We start from the raw sequence: 20,375 nt of genomic DNA on the forward strand, positions 1-20,375 counted from the left end.
CATAAACAACATACATGTATTTTACACTTGATCTGGTCCGATGAGACGTAACAGTGTCACATGTTAAACTATGTTACCTTATCAACGCGGTGTCACTCAATTGGAAGAACGACATATGATGACGGGTTTTAAAGGGCCAATGGGTAAATAGAATTGACGTCGCAGTTGGTCCAAACCTCGAGCAAACAGCTCTCTGATTGGTCACCGGAGTTGGTGGGCGTGTACAGACTTCCTGGCCACGGTTGGTTCGACCAATCAGGATCCAACATCGAGGCAGGCCGTCGTATAACCATAAAGAAATGCGAAGCGTCTGAACTGTCGAGTCGAAATCCCGAAAACGCCGAGAGAGAAAGCCAGATAGAAAGCTACATTTCCTTTATTTATACGAACCAATCCAGGGGACAACCATGGCCTCGGGGAGCGAGTAAGAACCCCTTCCTCCGCAGATAAACGTTCACCGTGGTTTCTGAGCAGATGAGTCACTTTAATGCCGGAGAACGGCTGCTCATCACAATACTAACGGCGTTAGCTGCTTTAGCTCCGGGGGCTAAAGCTCCAGGAGAGCCGTCCGTTCCATCCTCCGTGGGGGACGGGACGGCGGTGCAACACCGCTCACCGAAAAAGAAACATTGAACCATTGAGCAGATTCAGTCAGAAGTGTGTTGTCATTCAGCCAGCTGGCTGAAGCTAACGATGCTAGCGTCGCCTGCTGACAAAGCGCAGTCATCTGCTGCTGTTAGCCTAGCTAGGCCGAGGCCGTCCAGCGGCTTACTGCTGCCTGGCGCTTAGAGCTGCTGATGTATTTTAATGTGTTTATATTTAAAAGGTTGTGATACAGCTTAACCATGACCGGTTAGTGGCGGTTTGGAACCCGCGGCGGCAGCATCACGCGAGCCGCCGTCACGCTGAGCTGTCAGAGATGCTAACATGGCGTTAGCCTAGCATGCTAGACAACCAGTGCGTCCACACCGACCCTGTGACTGACATTATAAAGCCTCGTTTCATCCCCGGTCCTCCGGGTAGGGTCAGACCTCCTAACGGGTCGTGGGCGCACATTTCTGAAGCTCAGGAAGGGGAACTTTGTGTTTTAATTTGAATTAAGGGGCTTCCGGAGTAAAAGTTTGGAAATATCCTTTTGCTGTGTCATCTGTGCTCCGTTAGCACCGAGCTGGCGCTAGCATTAGCACCACGCTATCGCAAGCTGGTGAGACGCAGCGAGCTCCGATGTTGTCCCCTGGTTGTGTGACTATTAATTACGCATCGTATGTCATTTATACACAGATTTTTTTTATACACGGTTTTATTGTTTTAAATGGTTTCAACCCCCTCGTATTTTTTTTGCTATCTTTTAATTGCTCTTTGCTTACTTTAACAAATCATTTACAAGTCATTTTAGTTTCGTTTCTTTTTCGTTTCCCCTCGGGAACACAACATTCAATGCGTGATTTCGGTACTTTCCCTTGTTGACGTCTAACTGATTTCTATCTTATATCAACAGCTCCAAAAATGATGACCTGTCCACTGCGATCCTCAAACAGAAACACAGGCCTAACAGGCTTATGGTCGATGAGTCCATTAATGAGGACAACAGTGTGGTCTCTCTGTCTCAGGTACAGCTCTCCTGCTATTAAAATAGTTCTGTATTAGACTGATGTTTTTACCCCTTACAAACAAGAAACTATCAATCTATCTTTTGATGTTGTGTGAAGTTAGAATCTCAATCAAGCCGGTGTTAATTGGTTTATTTATTTTTTGCCATGAAGACCAAGATGGACGACCTGCAGCTGTTCCGTGGAGATACAGTGTTGATGAAGGGCAAGAAGAGGAGGGAGACGGTGTGCATCGTCCTGTCCGACGACACCTGCTCCGATGAGAAGATCCGCATGAACAGGGTGGTCCGCAACAACCTGCGGGTCCGCCTGGGCGACGTCATCGGGTAGGCCGACCCACTGCTGCAGTGCCGCCATGGTACCCTGAGCCTTCAGTTACCCTGCCACCACCTGGATCTGTTTATTAACCCGAGCGGACTCCTCTCTGCAGCATCCAGCCATGTCCCGACGTCAAGTACGGAAAGAGGATCCATGTTCTCCCCATTGACGACACCGTAGAGGGGATCACTGGGAACCTGTTTGAGGTCTACCTGAAGCCGTACTTCCTGGAGGCCTACAGGCCCATCCGCAAGGGTGCGTACCGGTGTCATATCCTGTTTCTATCTGTTTGTTTGGCAGCAAAGCCGTCATTTAGCCCATGGCACCGCGCCTAAACTTGAATTGCTTCCTCCACGAACAGGGGACATCTTCCTGGTGAGAGGAGGCATGCGTGCGGTCGAGTTCAAGGTGGTGGAGACGGACCCCTCTCCCTACTGCATCGTGGCCCCGGATACGGTCATCCACTACGAGGGCGAGCCCATCAGGAGAGAGGTGGGTGTCCTGAGCAGGTCTAACAGTGGAGGGAACCGTTCTCACGCGAGAGCCTCGGCACTCAGTTCCACCTGCGTGTGCTCCTCTAGGACGAGGAGGACTCCCTGAACGAGGTCGGCTACGATGACATCGGAGGAGTGAGGAAGCAGCTGGCTCAGATCAAGGAGATGGTGGAGCTTCCTCTGAGGCATCCTGCGCTGTTCAAGGCCATAGGAGTCAAGGTGACCTTCTGGGAGGGTTAGGAGCTAGGGCTGCTCCATTGTGGGAAAAGTCATAATCACGATTAATTTGTTCAATATTGAAATCTCGATTATTCAGACGATTATTTTTGAGTTTGAAAACGTGATGCATTTATTCAGAACTTTGTAAATGAGAACTTTGAAATTTCCCCTTAAAAAAATGGTCAAATAGAAAATATGATGTGTATCCAGCTGTTCTGCAATTTCCATAAAGAAAGAAAGAAATAAATCGTTTCAACTCGATTCACACTAAAATCGAAATCTCGATCAAAATTCGATTTAACGTTCAGCCCTATTAAGAGTTTAATAGGGCTAACTATAAAGAGTTTATATTGTTTAATTGTTAAACGTTTATATATGAAAGATAGTTTTCCATCTTTAACCATTTCTTGGGTAAATGAACTAGATTTCTGCAGGGCAGCTGCCTGTATATGACTGATCTTCTCTCTCGCAGCCCCCCCGTGGCATCCTGCTGTACGGACCCCCAGGAACAGGAAAGACTCTGATCGCCAGAGCCGTGGCCAATGAGACGGGAGCCTTCTTCTTCCTCATCAACGGTGCGTCACATCGCTCCTCGCTCCCCAGTACCGACTGATCTTTAGCATTGTACAGATGTCCTCCTCATTCCAGTATAGCAGTGTGCAGTAATGTACCTCCCAACAGTATTTTGATTACATCAAGAGATTTAATCTCGGATTACCATCGTCTACCTAAACTGGCCTGATGGCTCTGAGACGCACCAGGTGTTGACTCCCCCGCGTGTTTCCTCCAGGCCCTGAGATCATGAGCAAGCTGGCGGGAGAGAGTGAGAGTAACCTGAGGAAGGCCTTCGAGGAGGCGGAGAAGAACGCTCCGGCCATCATCTTTATTGATGAGCTCGATGCCATCGCCCCCAAGAGAGAGAAGGTGATGAAACGTAACCAGAAGCCACCGGCCGCTGCATTATGCATTGGAATGGAGCCGGGCCATATTCAGGGATGTGGTTAATCATCTGAGGATGGTGTTGTCTCGTCACGGTGTGATGCTCGATGTAAATATGGAACCCCTTTTTTAAAACCGATGACGTTTAGATGCTGTTAAAGTCATGAAATTGGAGTTGACTTGCCGGAAAAGGCAAGTAATGTCTTCAAAATGTAATAACCCGCAGTAAGACAAGGAATGGTATTTTAATTCATATCTATATATAGATATTTATCAATGATAATGGTGCCAATACTCTTTAAATAGCTCCCAGTCCTGAGTTAGGATCACATTGCGGGGACCACAGTCTTCCCATAGCTCCTAGTCCTGAGTTAGGATCACGTTACGGGGACCACAGTCTTCCCATAGCTCCCAGTCCTAAGTTATTGGGACAACAGTCTTCACATAGCTCCCAGTCCTGAGTTATGATCACACTACAGGGACAAGTCTTCCCATAGCTCCCGGTCCTTAGTTATGGGAACCAGTCTTCCCATAGCTCCAGCCCTGAGTAATGGGGACCAGTCTTCCCATAGCTCTCGGTCCTTAGTTATGGGAACCAGTCTTCCCATAGCTCCAGCCCTGAGTTATGGGGACCAGTCTTCCCATAGCTCCAGCCCTGAGTTATGGGGACCAGTCTTCCCATAGCTCCAGCCCTGAGTTATGGGGACCAGTCTTCCCATAGCTCCAACCCTGAGTTATGGGGACCAGTCTTCCCATAGCTCCAGCCCTGAGTTATGGGGACCAGTCTTCCCATAGCTCCAGCCCTGAGTTATGGGGACCAGTCTTCCCATAGCTCCAGCCCTGAGTTATGGGGACCAGTCTTCCCATAGCTCCAGCCCTGAGTTGTGTGTGGCTGACTGTGTGTTCCTGTGTAGACGCACGGCGAGGTGGAGCGGCGCATCGTGTCCCAGCTGCTGACCCTCATGGACGGCCTGAAGCAGAGGGCCCATGTCATCGTCATGGCAGCCACCAACAGACCCAACAGCATTGACCCCGCCCTGAGGAGATTCGGTGAGTGGGCCCTTGGATATGAAATCTAGGAGGTGGAGTCCATGGTTAATTGGGTATTTATAGATCCAGTCTGCACACATCTGATGACCGGACATTTGTGTTTGATCTCTGCTGCTCTCGTTCAAGCATGGGAGAACTACAGACCTGTAAGGCTGTGAAGTTGTCCAACCGCCCGTAGTGGGTTCAGTAACGGGTATCCTGTGCATCAAAGTGTCCCTCACTGCAGAGATAACCTTCCAGACAGCATATAGCTCCCCTTGTTCTGGGGGACCGGCTGTGGCTCTGCAGTAAAGGCTGGCCGGGCGTTGACTGGTTTCTCCTGCTCCTTTAGGGCGTTTCGACAGGGAGGTGGACATCGGCATCCCTGACTCCACCGGCAGGCTGGAGATCCTTCAGATCCACACCAAGAACATGAAGCTGGCCGACGACGTGGACCTGGAGCAGGTCTGTGCTGCTCCTGCATTATTGAGTGTATTGATCGCTGATGGGAAACCGCCGTCATCTGACCTTGAAACGAGGTGCATGTACCTTGAGCTGAAGGGGTGCGCTGGACACAAATACTTCCTCTTATTTTTGACGTAAGTTGATGTATTTGGGGAAAGGTGTCTCTTTTTAGTTTCATTCACATTTAGATTTGGATGAATTGTGTCATGTGACATTGTATAATGGCAAATATGTATTCTGTTGAACACAGACAGCAATAGTTTTGGTGTAGTCTGTTCTTTGGTGAGGTCATTCCAGTTAGATGAGTGGCTATGGAAAACGTTACTCATTATATTGAATTTAAGAACACAGGTTGGCTGCCATTTCCTAATCTAAAATTCAGTGAAATTAATCAGGTTAATGGTGTGAGGATTAGGTGGCATCGCTTACATGATCGTTTGCAATTACAAATGTGTTCTTTGATTTTATGATATATTTATTTGGAATGCATATTCACTAGGGATGCACCGAAAACGGCCCAAAACAAAGTTTTCGGTTTCGGCCGAAGGAGTAAAAAGGCCGAAAATAAATACTGAATATTTCTATTTTTGATGATGTGGGGGGGGGAAAAAGCAACCAGTGTGGAATGAGCCGGCAGCGCTTCATCAAAAGAGAGATTAAAAAAGAGCCACACCTAAGTTTGTAAACAACTAAATGACAATACACGGATGAAAAAAGAGCCGAGCGCACCTGGTAAAATTAATGAATAAAAAACAGCAAAAGCCACATTCGGTTACGGCTTTCGGCCAACTGTTTCAGTATATTCGGTTTCAGCCAATAATTTTCATTTCGGTGCATCCCTAATATTGGCTGTTTTTATGGGCTTTTCGTGCCTTAACGACCGGACAGTGAGTGAGTGGGTTGAGGAACAGAGGAATGCCGTGTAGCATAGGACCACAGATGGGACTCGAACCTGGCCTCTACAAGGCGCACTGGCTCCAGGTCGGCCCACTAGCAGCTAGACCCTCCCTGCGGGACTTGGTTCCATGCTGACGCCCGCCTGTGATTGGTTGTCCAGGTGGCCAACGAGACCCACGGCCACGTGGGCGCTGACCTCGCGGCACTGTGCTCGGAGGCCGCCCTGCAGGCCATCAGGAAGAAGATGGACCTCATCGACCTGGAGGACGAGACCATCGACGCCGAGGTCATGAACTCTCTGGCCGTCACCATGGACGACTTCAAGGTAGGGACCCCGCAGACCTCCAGGGGTCAAAGTTCATCCTGTGGTCTATTGGTGCTGCCCTCAGTTGTAATTATTATATGATGATGGTATTGTATGAGTACCGTCATCAGTGTTGGAACGTAAATAAGTATTGTTACTTGAGCTGTTTAATGGATGACTTGGTTTGGTTTATTAAATGTATTAACAACTACTAGCTCATTTCAATCTGCAGTCAAGCATAGAGCGGCGGCCAATTAATGAACACAGATTTAGATTTGATATCGCAAATATAATCTTTCTAAACTCTATAATTGTGTTAAAATGACTCTGTACGCAATTGGCTGCCTGCCGTCGCTTCCCTGTTGTCATTGTGTTAAACCAGCCAATAGCGTGCCAGGGGGGGAAGCCAGCTTGTATTGGTCTTCTCCAGACCCTTCTGCAGGGCAAACTCAAATCCCGGGCAGAATGGGTGGGGGTTACCCTTCTGCAGGGCAAACTCAAATCCCGGGCAGAATGGGTGGGGGTTACCCAGTCTGATGTATGGCCATTCCCCCGCTCCTGTTGTTCTGACACCGTGACCTGTGACTGCAGTGGGCCCTCAGCCAGAGCAACCCCTCCGCCCTCAGGGAGACGGTGGTGGAGGTCCCCAACATCAGCTGGGAGGACATCGGGGGCCTGGACGACGTCAAGAGGGAGCTGCAGGAGCTGGTGCAGGTAGGACTGGAGAACCAGGAGGAGGTCCTCAGAGAACCTCCTTACTGTAGAACCAAAGGAGAACCTCCTTACTGTAGAACCAGGGGGAGGTCCTCAGAGAACCTCCTTTCTGTAGAACCAAAGGAGAACCGCCGTACTGTAGAACCAGGGGGAGGTCCTCAGAACCTCCGTACTGTAGAACCAGGGGGAGGTCCTCAGAACCTCCGTACTGTAGAACCAGGGGGAGGTCCTCAGAACCTCCGTACTGTAGAACCACCTTACTGGAGAACCAAAGGAGGTCCTCAGAGAACCTCCTTAATGTAGAACCAGGGGGAGGTCCTCAGAGAACCTCCTTACTGTAGAACCACCTTACTGGAGAACCATGAGGAGATCCTCAGAGAACCTCCTTACTGTAGAACCAGGAGGAGGTCCTTGGGGAACCTCCTTACTGTAGAACCAGGGGGAGGTCCTCGGAGAACCTCCTTACTGGAGAACCAGGAGGAGCTAGAGGAACCTCCTTGGTCCAGAGGCTAAGCGTTGGAGCCACCCTAGTAGAATATATAACGAGTTAAAACGATGGTAAGAATAGATAAATATCGATACTCGAGAGAATCAGAACCGTTGCTCTAGACACGGTCTAAAATGAACCGTTAGAATGTGTATATTTATATTCTCTTTTTACACGCCCGTGGTAAAATGATCTGCCTAGCGAGCGTTGTTCATCTGGACCCGGTGCAGCCCCAGGCTAACAGTGAGACTACGATGCAGTACAGCTCATCTCTCCTCCTACCCCCCCTCTAGTACCCCGTGGAGCACCCAGACAAGTTCCTGAAGTTCGGCATGACCCCGTCCAAGGGCGTGCTCTTCTACGGACCCCCGGGCTGCGGTAAGACCCTGCTGGCCAAGGCCATCGCCAACGAGTGCCAGGCCAACTTCATCTCCATCAAGGGACCGGAGCTGCTGACCATGTGGTTCGGAGAGTCCGAGGCCAACGTCAGGGAGATCTTCGACAAGGTAGGGCCCCGGGGAACCTCCGCTCGCACCCAGTGTGTGGAATAACGCCGTTATTTTATCGTTAACGGGGTAACCTAACTGATTACTGTTTCCGTCGCTACAACGCCGTTACCGTTACCGTACGTTAAATGCGGTGCGTTGCTATGAATTGATTGAATAAACAGCGTAATCCGAACGCGCCCCTGGCTCCAAACACAGGAGACCGGGTGGGTTAACGAGATAAGCGATTATGATAAAGTTGGCATTTTCTGTAGTATTCAGCAGATGTTCCACAGCCTTTGCAACCAAGCAAATTAAAATTCAGTTGGAAGTATATCAGGGCCTTGAATGGGGAGTTCAACCATTTAACACATTAAGGCCAAGTGAAAACTGCTCAGAAAAATCCAAATTCTATGACATATAGCAACTTTCCTTATTTACTTTAACGTTAATAGTTACTTTCCCTGGTCAGTAGTTACTTTTATTATAGAGAAATTCAGTAACTAACGCAGTTACTTTTTGGAACAAGTAGTGAGTTACTATAACTATTACTTTTTTAAAGTAACGGTCCCAACACTGCTCAGACCGCACCGCGGTCGGACCCGGTTCCAGCCCGTTTGGGACACAGGCGAGGTCTCACCCCCTCGGGTCTCCGTCTCCCTCTCCGTAGGCTCGCCAGGCCGCCCCCTGCGTGCTGTTCTTCGACGAGCTGGACTCCATAGCCAAGGCCCGTGGCGGCAACGCCGGGGACGGGGGCGGCGCCGCCGACCGCGTCATCAACCAGATCCTGACAGAGATGGACGGCATGTCCAGCAAGAAGAACGTCTTCATCATCGGCGCCACCAACAGACCGGACATCATCGACCCGGCCATCCTGAGACCCGGTCGCCTGGACCAGCTCATCTACATCCCCCTGCCCGACGAGAAGAGCAGGATCAACATCCTGAAGGCCAACCTCCGCAAGAGCCCCATCAGCAAGGTGGGCGGGGGACGCGGGCCTCGACCGGCGTCGAACCCGACACACGAGAGAGACCTGGCCTGCGTCCGTACGGACGCAGGCCGTGTCGGGTTCCTCGACGCTTGCCGAAGTCTACATCGCTGAAATCCTGCGTTATGCCAAGGGGTCCTTCAGGTTATCTCAATGCTTTGTGTTTTTCTCCATCTCACCAGGACGTGGACCTGGACTTCCTGGCCAAGATGACCAACGGTTTCTCCGGTGCCGACCTCACGGAGATCTGCCAGCGGGCGTGCAAACTGGCCATCAGGGAGAGCATCGAGAACGAGATCCGCAGGGAGCGCGAGAGGCAGACGAACCCCTCCGCTATGGTCAGTACAGACAGACCCGTCTGCTAGGGGCAGGACAGACAGACAGACCCGTCTGCTAGGGGCAGGACAGACAGACAGACCCGTCTGCTAGGGGCAGGACAGACAGGCGGAGCTAGACCTGTAGTTCAGTAGCCCGGCTAACACCAGACCCATCTCAATCTACACTGAGATGAGGTCTGGGAACCACACATTAATTTTCTCTTATTTGAGGCGCGGTTTACGATTGCCCGGAGCCGCTTATTGGGCGCTACGAATGTCTGTCATACGAGTCTGTACGTAGCTCATAGCCAATCGTATCAATTATACCAGATGACGTATGTAGAGTGAAAGAAATTCGATGCGGAAGAAGACGACGGGTGTGTCGCATAGACGACGTAGTCATCGTCTTGCCGTCCCTCCCCGTTCTGTGATTGGTTCCCAATCTCAGGCGAAATTCGGATCCGTGGAATCCAGGCTGCCTAGCAGTGCGAAATGAAACGCGCGCAAGGCAGCCTGGGTATAGCCAGGCAGGCTGGGTACTGTAACATGGGGACCCGGCGGGGGGCGGCTGTAGACTGTAACTTAGGGACCCGGCGGGGGGCGGCTGTAGACTGTAACATGGGGACCCGGCGGGGGGTGGCTGGGTACTGTAACATGGGGACCCGGCGGGGGGCGGCTGTAGACTGTAACATGGGGACCCGGCGGGGGGCGGCTGTAGACTGTAACATGGGGACCCGGCGGGGGGCGGCTGGGTACTGTAACATGGGGACCCGGCGGGGGGCGGCTGTAGACTGTAACATGGGGACCCGGCGGGGGGCGGCTGTAGACTGTAACATGGGGACCCGGCGGGGGGCGGCTGGGTACTGTAACATGGGGACCCGGCGGGGGGCGGCTGTAGACTGTAACATGGGGACCCGGCGGTGGGCGGCTGTAGACTGTAACATGGGGACCCAGCGGGGGGCGGCTGTAGACTGTGAAGCTGTCTCTCTCTGCTCCAGGAGGTGGAGGAGGACGACCCGGTCCCTGAGATCAGGAAGGACCACTTCGAGGAGGCCATGCGCTTCGCCCGCCGCTCCGTCAGCGACAACGACATCCGCAAATACGAGATGTTCGCCCAGACGCTGCAGCAGAGCCGCGGCTTCGGCAGCTTCAGGTAGGGCGCTGTTTCTAAGTCACCATCCCTCCCTCAAGGCGGGGCGCGGTCTACGTCGCGCTCCCTCGCGCCCAGGTGGTCGTGGCGTCAATAACGGCCCTCCCCTTTCCCAGGTTTCCCACCGGCACCGCAGGGGGCACGGGGCCCAGCCAGGGCTCCGGAGGCACCGGCACCGGCCCGGTCTTCAACGAGGACAATGACGATGACCTGTACGCATAGGCGCCACACCGCCACCCGGTGGCCTGTACTGGAATCACACCTGTACAAATTCTCACCAGATTCCACATTTTTAGGACTTTGTGCTTTCATGTGTTCTTTTTTGTATGATTTCCCTCGGGTGGAGAAAGCATGTCGCCCCTTGGTTTGCTCTGGCTTATGTATGGGTGGGGGACAGGGCGGGTGATACTGGATGGTGATTGGCTGTCAAACACGGGGAGGGGGGGGGGGGGGGGTTGAGTTGCCTCATTCTCAGTATATCACAATCCTACATGATTGGCTTTAGCGACTGAATTCTATGCTAGACTATAAGTACAAAAATAAAGTTGAATTAAACCATATTGCTAAACTTCCTCTTTTTTTAAATAAAAAAAAGTAGCATAATGTATTACGAGTTTGTCAAGGTTATGTTGTTGAAAAATAAAATCTCACAAAATGGAATTTTTTGGAATGGCTTTTTTATTTCGTGTATCTCTGCCTGTGTCGTGTGGTTCTGCCCCACAGGACACAGGCGGAGGCACACGACACAGGCAGAGATAGAAGCGTACAAAATAGCTTTTACTCATTCGTTACATCGTTTACCCGTTACAATACGCCTGCAGTAAACCGGTCACTTGAAGGAATCGGTTACATTTACATTCAGACTACTTAATATACGAGCATATTTTATTACCTTATATTTAGATGTGTGTAGTATTTTTATATTGCTTGAGTTTGTTTTATTAACTTCGTATCTGGCTTCAGCTGAGCAACTAACAAATTTCCTCAGGGATCAGTAAAGTAATTTATTTATAGTTTCAAATCTTTTTCTTTTTCGTTTCTGTAGAAGTATTGCAGACAGGTTGGCCATGAAGTCATTGTCTTGCATTCTGTCCTCCAGGTGTTTAAACAGGCTGCAGACGTCAACGGATTGACACACGTCTTGTACTTCAAAGACGCCCTGAACAAAACATTACGGTTTATGTAATAGCTGAAAGGGGACACGAACACAGAGTTGCATAATATTCAGTTCAAAGAAAACGTTATTTTCAATGCTCTCCCGTCAGCTGTGCGTCGAGCCCTGTTTCAGACGCAGGGTGTCAGAAGGCGTCGTGGAAGGGGAAGTAGGGGTGCTCCGCGTCCCTCCACACTCGCTGGCCGTCCCGCTGTTGAGCACAACCCACAGAGGAGATCAGTGTCCTGCCAACAACACGTCTCTGCTGCCCAGAATGGAGACTCGCTCTCAGAATAAGGGATAGAAAGTCATGCTTGCTCTCGTGATTGATAAAACAGAGGTCCGGTCGCCCCAACTTATCCCGTTTTTGACTTCATTAATTGGCTGTAACCACCTACTCAGTATAAAAACTCACAATGTTCCCGTCCAAATGCCACTCGAATAGAACTCGTTATATCCACATTTATAGTCAGAGTTATTTTGGACGCAGCAGTGAGCCGTCTCGCCCGCTGTGTTCCCCGGAGCTGTCTGGACCTGCGTGACGCACCTCTACCGCGGGGACGATGTAGCGCTCGCCGCGGTCCAGGGCCACCACCTGCCTCATGTCCTCCTCCGACAGACTGAAGTCGCACACCTGCAGGTTCTGCTGGATTCTGGACGGGGTGACGCTCTTGGGGACGCAGACCACGCCCCTCTGGACCTGCCACCTGGGGATCGGTCAAGACCTTCAGTCAAGGTGCAGGATTGTCCTGGTGGTCGGGCAAGGGTTGGACTCCCATCTGAAAAGTTCTGGGTTCGATACCGCAATGTCCACAGTCTACCTGGAAGCATCTGTCACCAAGATGACCCCTAACCCCAACCTGATCCTAAACGACATGTATCCAAAGTTCTGTCGGTCGTTTTGGACATCAGCGTCTAATCAATGACTACTTAGGAACAGCGATGTCCTTCAGCATGTGGCAGAGTACGTTCGTGGCTTGAATGTTTAACTCTCAGCCAAAAGGCACTGTCTAACCTGTAGGAATCCTTGGGGCAAGATGTCCTCACACCCCCTACCTTCAATAACCAGTGTCTGAATGCCAGCACGTTGGGTTACTATTCATCGCAGTAGCAGGCTCGTCGTCGTGTGGGTGTGCGATCTTTACCTGAGCACCACTTGGGCGGCGCTCTTCTGGTACTTCGCTGCGATAGCCCCCAGTTTGGGGTCATCTAGCAGGCGTGGCTCGTCTGCTGAGGCCCAGGGCCGGTCGCTGCTGCCCAGGGGGCTGTAGGCCGTCATGCAGACCCCCACAGACCTGACACGGTACAGTCACGGCCTGTGTTAACCAATCAAACCCTATTGTGCTACATATGTGCTATATGTCGCACAATAGGGTGCTACATATGGCCTTCTTTCCCTAGCAGCCATCTTGGATCCAAACGCTTGGATCCAAGATGGCTGCTAGGGGACTACCTGGAAGGTGTGGAGGAACGTGTCGCACTGACCGACAGTGAGACAGCAGGCTGGCCTGTGATAGATACGGATGGCACTCCACCTACACGGAGGGGGGGGGGGGGGGGGACAACGATAACATGTCAGCCACATGCTTCCTCATTCACAGAACAACACTCTCCTATTCTTACTGCTCTTTATATAGGGATGTTCCGATCCCATCTTTTCTTCCCGATAACGATTCAGATTCCTGAACTTGAGTATCGGCCGATACCTAGAATATACCGATACAGCATTTAGCATCGTAACTACTATTAGCACTTGTTCTTATTGAAGGGTTCTCTTCACTGACAGTGATGTATAGATGTATGTTCACTTACTGTCAAGATTTATTTTTTTTCAAAGCTATATCATTTACATTTATAATCTATAATTGTAATCCTATACTTTTATTCCTCTAGGTAAGCGTTGATGCATCAATTGTTTTCCGACTTGCTAGCTCGAACGCACCTAGTTCGGAGATGACGCGTTTCCCATTCTGACCTTCCACCTCCGACCGTTAACGAACGCAGCACGACGACGTAGTGTTTGTGTAGTAAATGAGCTAGTCACGTGATGGAAACGAATCGGTGCATAGACTTGCGTACTCGCCGATACCAAATAACTGCATTTGAGGCAGTATCGGAGGCGTTTTCCGATAGCGGTATCGGTATCGGAACAGCTCTATGTGCGGGGCGGTCCTCCACCTGATTGACGGCCGGTCGGTGGCGGGCCGTGGCGATGACGTCGTCCATCTGCCGGGCGCTGAAGTTGGAGAGGCCGATGGCCCGGACCAGGCCCTGGTCCACCAGGTCCTCCATGGCCCGCCAGGTCTCCAGGTAGTGGGTGTCAGAGTAGCAGACGGTACCGTCGGCCCGCCGCGGCATCAGCTCCTCCCCCCGCCTGGGAGGGACACACACCCCGGCAGCGGAGATCGTACATGTAAGCGTGCATTTTACACAGTGTGTGTGTGTGTCCGTGTGTGTATGTAGATGTGTTTAAGTTTCAAGTGATATGCACAATGACATAATCACTAATGGCAATAAAATGCTTGTATTCCAGGCATCTAAAGAATTCCACTGTCGTTATTTTGTGTGTGTGTGTGTGTGTGTGTGTGTGTGTCTGTGGGGGTGTGTGTGTGTGTGTGTGTCTATGTGTATATGTTCATCTGTGTGTGGAGATGTATCTGTATGTGTGTACGAATCTATCTATTGTGTGTCTGTGTGTGTGTGTGTGTGTGTGTGTGTGTGTGCGTGCTCACTGGAAGGCCATGGGCCAGTGGATCAGGTAGAGGTCCAGGTAGGAGAGGCGGAGCTGGGCCAGGCTGCTCCTGCAGGCCTCCTCCACGTCCTCTGGGTGGTGCTTGGTGTTCCACAGCTTAGACGTCACGAACACCTCCTCACGACGCAGCTCCTGAGGGAGAGAGGAGCCCCCCCAACCATGAAACCCCCCCCGGGGTAGACAGCTGCTCTCTCTCTGAGGAGACCTTACTGCTGAACACCCTCCCTGCCTCCTCCGGAACATCTCAACGTTTCCTCTAGAGCTCTGACCGGCTGTCTGCTAGAGCAACCCCAGCCTGGACCTGCTGTAGGCATCCCCACCACCCCATCTCCAACCAGCCTCCCTCCTCCACCACCTCCAACACCTTGTCTACCGGAGGCAGGTGGAGGTAGCCTCCCTCCTCCACCACTAGGCCTCCCAGAGGCAGGTGGAGGTCCTCCCTCCACCAGGTGGAGGTCTTACCTTCCCGGGGCCGACCCTCTGAGCCAGAGCTCCTCCCACTTCTTGCTCGTTGCCGTAGGCAGCGGCGCAGTCAACATGTCTGTAGCCGCAGTCCAACGCAGACAACACCGCCTGCTCCACCTGACACACGCACACACACACACACACATACACACACACACACAGACACACACACACACACACACACACAAATACAGACACACCCAGACAGATAGTCACAGACGCACAGGTAAACACACAAACACACACGCACACACACACACAAAGAAAAACAAGTAGTTAGGGTGTTTCATAGAAGATAAGACTACTTCTACTTCGGGTCTGACTCCCAGCCGAAAGGTTGTTGGTTCTAATCCCAATGTCTGGAGTAGCATCCTTCAGCTCTTCCCCAACCCTTTTCTGCTCATCCATCACATGACCTGAGTCACTACGAGATGTTTGTGCTGAAGGCGTCGATGATGCAGCGGATCAAGGTACGATAGAAGTGATGATCATGCTACACCTTTTCTAACGCAGCCCAGAGGATTATCTCAACTGAGGCGTCTTTACTTTTGTATTTATTCAGCTGCTGCGGTCGAGCTAACTGCATGTTCTGTGACGGTTCTCTGGGGAACCTGGCGCCACGCCGTCTGTCTCTGGTTCCTGAGGCGTCCCAACGCCTAGTGCAACGCCTAGAGGCCTCTAGACCAGACCAGACTGGTTTGGTTTAGAGGCCTCTAGGCGTTGGGACGCCTCAGGAACCAGAGACAGACGGCGCCACGCCGTCTGTCTCTGGTTCCTGAGGCGTCCCAACGCCTAGAGGCCTCTAGACCAGAGCAGACTGGTTTGGTTAAGACTAGAGGCCTCTAGACCAGAGCAGACTGGTTTGGTTTAGACTAGAGGCCTCTAGACCAGAGCAGACTGGTTTGGTTTAGACTAGAGGCCTCTGGACCAGACCAGACTGGTTTGGTTTAGACTAGATCCAAACGTGCATTGTGAGGATGTTTGTATTATTTGAACCATAGGAAGTGTTGGAAAGCTGTGTCCACCTGTCCTGGGGCGCTCTTCCAGGTCCCAAGTCCCACCACCGGCATCCTCTGTCCCGAGGAGAGGGGGATGGTATGCTCCATGTCCATGCTGACGGGGGAGAGAGGGGGAGACAGGGAGAGAGAGAAGGGAGGAGAGAGAGTCTGGTTCTGAGTGTGAGTCACTTAATGGCTGTGTGGGCTCCACTAGTTAGCCCACCTCGGGCGAGTCACCATGACCGGTTGACAACCACCCCCTCTGCATTCACCCGGCCACAATACAACAGGGGGGGTGTGTGTGACGAAAGGATTTTAAAGTTATATAAATGAGCCTTGGATTTCAGAACAGAATAATGTCATCAGTTGATGTGCCCATTTTAAATACTTTTACCCTTGCCCTACAAAAAAAAGGAATAAACTCTGTTTGAACCCTGCTGATGTCGCTGAGAGGATGGTTTTATACGCGTTAGTCACAGAACAGTGTTATTAAAGATGGTTTTATACACGTTAGTCACAGTCCAGTGCTATTAAAGATGGTTTTATACGCGTTAGTCACAGACCAGTGTTATTAAAGATGGTTTTATAAAGACCAGCACAGCCTGTCCTGTCCTCAACAGTCTGAGGTCCAGCAGAACATAGGAACTCCTCCGTTCTGCTGAAGAAACGACTATAGGGTTCTGTAAATAACCAATACCATAACACGACCATCACATTACAGATGATTGATTTAAACAGATTCATTAGAAACACGACAAGTAAAACAGCAGAGCAATCCTACCTCTGGCAGACAGCCGCGTGTGTGACTGTGTGTGTGTGTGTGTGTGTGTGTGTGTGTGAGTGAGTCAATAGAGGAAGGGGCACCATCACTTTTGAACAGACCGCGGGGTCAAAGTCTGGGGTTTGTAGCCGCAGACTTTTTAACCTAAAAGGATGGAAAACATCCAAACTCTGTTGTAACTCTGTTGTAACTCTGTCACTCAGCAAAGTTGGTTCAGACCAAACAGGACTTCAACAACACGAGACGTCACCACTCAAACCAGTAAGGTGTTACTGGTTTGACCATCAGCAATATTTGAACATCATGTCGTGCTGCTAGGACATATGCTAATACTTTTTTGGGAGTATCAATTATTAATAGACCAAAATAAGAAGATATAGTAAACATTGAATGAATGAATGAATGAATGAAGAAGATGAAGAGTGAAGACAGGGTTTCATCTGAACCACATTACTTTGACTCAGATCTGTTGCCGGTAACGAAGAAGTCAGTAGTCTGAATCAGTTGACACATTTGGTTTATTGGTGGCCATTTTAAATGATCCTCTAAACCTCCCGTCCTTCAGTACCTCCTCCTCCCCTTCCACGCCCCCACCAGGCAGGCCTTTACCTTCTCTTAGCCTCTCTTCACATCATCCACGGAAACCAAAAGCCAACTGAAGGGTTATTTTCTGACTGTAACAAACAATCTGTCAGAGTTTTCTATGGCGTAAAAGTGCATTCATCATCATGTTCATGTACACTGTAAATGTTGTTACTCAAGGCTGTGCTCAGATCTGTACCGCCACAAACAGGTTGTAAGATGTAGTGTGAATTACAGTAAAGGATTCTTGAGAGCTTTTAGCGCCCCTGCAGGTGGAACAGATAACAACAGCTGCAGTGTTATACAATAGTCCTTCACCCAGGTTGTGCATCTACATGTATGTGCATACAGTTATGTATATACATATATGCAACGTCGAAACAAGAGCAGTCATCACAACACAAGTGATGGGTGTTCATCAAACCCACACCATGTCTGGACTGGTCTAGTCCAGAAGACTCTAGCACCAAACCAGACTTAAGGGTCTGGTCCCGTAGACTCTAGTCTAAACCAAACCAGTCTGCTCTGGTCCAGAAGACTCTAGTCTAAAGCAAACCAGTCTGCTCTGGTCCAGAAGACTCTAGTCTAAACCAAACCAGTCTGCTGTGGTCCAGAAGACTCTAGTCTAAACCAAACCAGTCTGCTCTGGTCCAGAAGACTCTAGCACCAAACCAGACTTAAGGGTCTGGTCCCGTAGACTCTAGTCTAAACCAAACCAGTCTGATCTGGTCTAGAGGCCTCTAGTCTAAACCAAACCAGTCTGATCTGGTCTAGAGGCCTCTAGTCTAAACCAAACCAGTCTGCTCTGGTCCAGAACACTCTAGCACCAAACCAGACTTAAGGGTCTGGTCCCGTAGACTCTAGTCTAAACCAAACCAGTCTGATCTGGTCTAGAGGCCTCTAGTCTAAACCAAACCAGTCTGATCTGGTCTAGAGGCCTCTAGTCTGAACCAAACCAGTCTGGTCTGGTCTAGAGGCCTCTAGGCGTTGCACTAGGCGTTGGGACGGCTCAGGAACCAGAGACAGACGGCGTGGCGCCGGGTTCCCCAGAGAACCGTCACAGAACAGGCAGTTAGTCCGACCGCAGCAGCTGAATAAATACAAAAGTAAAGACGCCTCAGTTGAGATAATCCTCTGGGCTGCATTAGAAAAGGTGTAGCATGATCATACGTGTTTACTGTCCCTCCTTATGTACAGAAATAATATATGCAAGAGCTTGTGTTTCTTCTCTAATTCCTCTCCCAGCGTGTGGCGACTCTAGCCTGTCTCCACCGTCAGACTGGTGAACGTTGACCCGGGACCTATGCTGTGTTCGTATCCGTGCCAGTATGTGTGTGCAGTAATACTAATGATACGATAGGAATAAGGCACGTTAAAGTCCCTCCGGCGCTGGGATGGCGGTTCATGGCTCCGGAGAACCGAACGCCCTGCTGGCGTGAGATTGTCGTCGTCAGGGTTCCTGCTGCAGTTGAGGTTCGTCTCTGAGTACGACAGGAGGCTGGGGACTTCGTGTGCACATTCATAACGGCAGCGACTCGATTCACACACAGGTTGATGTCAGTGTCTTGCTAGTCTTCTTTGTCAAACATTGAAAAACTTAAAAAACCTTATTTGAAAACGCTGAGGTCAGTTGCTGGTACACCGAAGGTAAGAAGAAGAAAAGTCCAAATGGAGGCCACCTTTACAAGAGAAAATCCTCGAAATGTTTCGTTTTAAAAAATCTCCTTTGGGTTTGTTCGTCAGAAAACACGCTGATAGGGGCTGCTGCTGCGTATAAAACACTATTCATTAATAAAGTCATTAATAAAAATGCTAAAACCTCAAGGATTTTTGTTAAATTCACTAAAAGCATAAATTGTGCCGACGCCGTCCTGAGCCCCGATAAACTGGGAGGGGGTCAGGGTCGCCTTTGAGACCGGGAGGTTCGGGAGGGGCGGGGGTCCGGGGCGCGAGACGAAGGCGTCCTTGTCCTTGTGTGGTGGTCCGGTGCGTGTTCCTGTGTGTGTGTGTGTTCCTGCATGTCTGTGTGTGTGTTGTGTTCTACGACTGAGGGAGGTGCTGTCGGATGATCTCGCGGGACTGGGGCGGGATGCGGTCGGGGAAGTGGACGGAGAACTCCACAATGAGGTCGCCGCGCTGGGAGGGGTTCTTGGGGAAGGGCAGCCCCTCCCCCCGCAACCGCTTCACCGTGCCCGGGCGGATGATGTCATGGCAGGGCAGCGCGATGACACGCTTATCCAGGGTGGGGATGCTGACTGTGCACCCACACAGAGCCTGGAGGGGGGGGGGAGAGCGGGGGGGGAGGGGAGAGAGGGGGGGAGAGGGAGAGAGAGGGAGAGGTGGGGGAGAGAGCGAGAGAGAGAGAGAGAGAGAGAGAGAGAGGATTAAGATTAGCATACTTTAAAATTCCCTGGGAAAATGGCTACGGTCGTAGAGCTGCTAAGCTGTGATAAAATATAAACTCGAAGATCTTGTTATGTGAAATATAAATAAAGATGTATACATACAACAAGATTTCCATAGAAAAAAGAGAGGAGAGGAGGAGGAGGAAGGGTTAAGTCATCGCTCCACTAGTGACCGAGGCCTCGGGAGCTGCAGTGACCTCATGTTTCCATGACCAGCAGGAAGAAAATGTGAACACCATGTTTTGTTAGCCCCCCGCTAGTCCTAAAGACCAACGCTAATGAATGAGTGTGTGTGTGTGTGTGGTGTGTGTGTGTGTGTGTGTGTGTGTGTGTGTGTGTGTGTGTGTGTGTGTGTGTGTGTGTGGTGTGTGTGTGTGTGTGTGTGTGTGTGTGTGTGTGTGCCACAGCAGCCTCTCTCCACTGTGTTAACGAGTTGTTCTGAGTGACAGCTGAACTGTGTATTCCTAGCAGATCATCTTTAGGAGTGAGGAGCTCTAGGGAGGTCTTGGCAGAGACTCCATCCTCAGAAAGGAAAGAACACAGCCTTTCTAGTCCTAGCAAACACACAGTAAAACGAAGATGGGAGACATGTGCGTGTGTGTGTGTGCTTGGGCTGAGCTCTGAGGGCTCTAGATAGCAATGGGCGCTAAATTTAGCAGCGGCCTCAAGAGCAAACGAAGGGAGGCTGGAATTGGCTGAGATCGTAAATAGTTTGAGGGCTTGTCAACCAGGCTGGGCTTGAAGTAAAAAAAACAGGTCGCGCAAGCGCGCTCACACACACACACACACACACACAGACCCACACAGAAATGAAGAAACACAC

At 50.7% G+C, this 20,375-nt stretch overlaps 3 protein-coding genes across 3 annotated transcripts in view; 1 reads left to right on the plus strand and 2 right to left on the minus strand.

Moving 5' to 3' along the window:
- The first annotated feature begins 290 nt into the window (after positions 1 to 290).
- Positions 291 to 10,826, plus strand: vcp (valosin containing protein). The gene is made up of 17 exons (XM_079756335.1): positions 291 to 424; positions 1,499 to 1,610; positions 1,764 to 1,936; positions 2,041 to 2,183; positions 2,290 to 2,420; positions 2,510 to 2,641; positions 3,114 to 3,216; positions 3,432 to 3,565; positions 4,495 to 4,630; positions 4,962 to 5,074; positions 6,132 to 6,296; positions 6,867 to 6,989; positions 7,770 to 7,982; positions 8,632 to 8,940; positions 9,132 to 9,287; positions 10,265 to 10,419; positions 10,533 to 10,826. The coding sequence occupies exons 1-17, from the start codon at positions 408 to 410 to the stop codon at positions 10,636 to 10,638; spliced, it is 2,421 nt and encodes an 806-aa protein (XP_079612461.1). The 5' UTR covers positions 291 to 407; the 3' UTR covers positions 10,639 to 10,826.
- Positions 10,827 to 11,714: 888 nt separating this feature from the next.
- Positions 11,715 to 15,898, minus strand: akr1a1a (aldo-keto reductase family 1, member A1a (aldehyde reductase); the record flags this gene model as incomplete). Its single annotated transcript, XM_079733918.1, has 8 exons — positions 11,715 to 11,780; positions 12,117 to 12,276; positions 12,715 to 12,864; positions 13,055 to 13,104; positions 13,748 to 13,943; positions 14,302 to 14,453; positions 14,784 to 14,903; positions 15,812 to 15,898. The coding sequence occupies 8 exons, from the start codon at positions 15,896 to 15,898 to the stop codon at positions 11,715 to 11,717; spliced, it is 981 nt and encodes a 326-aa protein (XP_079590044.1).
- Positions 15,899 to 19,187: 3,289 nt separating this feature from the next.
- The window catches only part of dnajb5 (DnaJ heat shock protein family (Hsp40) member B5), a gene marked incomplete at both ends in the record, with an annotated part of 8,452 nt that continues 7,264 nt past the window's right edge, over positions 19,188 to 20,375 (minus strand). The window contains one exon of the mRNA XM_079729499.1: positions 19,188 to 19,421. Within this exon, the coding sequence (XP_079585625.1) occupies positions 19,188 to 19,421 (234 nt within the window). The remainder of the gene's footprint in view (positions 19,422 to 20,375) is intronic.

Source organism: Pollachius pollachius (genome assembly GCF_949987615.1).
Source record: "Pollachius pollachius genome assembly, chromosome: 1".
Lineage (NCBI taxonomy): Eukaryota > Metazoa > Chordata > Actinopteri > Gadiformes > Gadidae > Pollachius > Pollachius pollachius.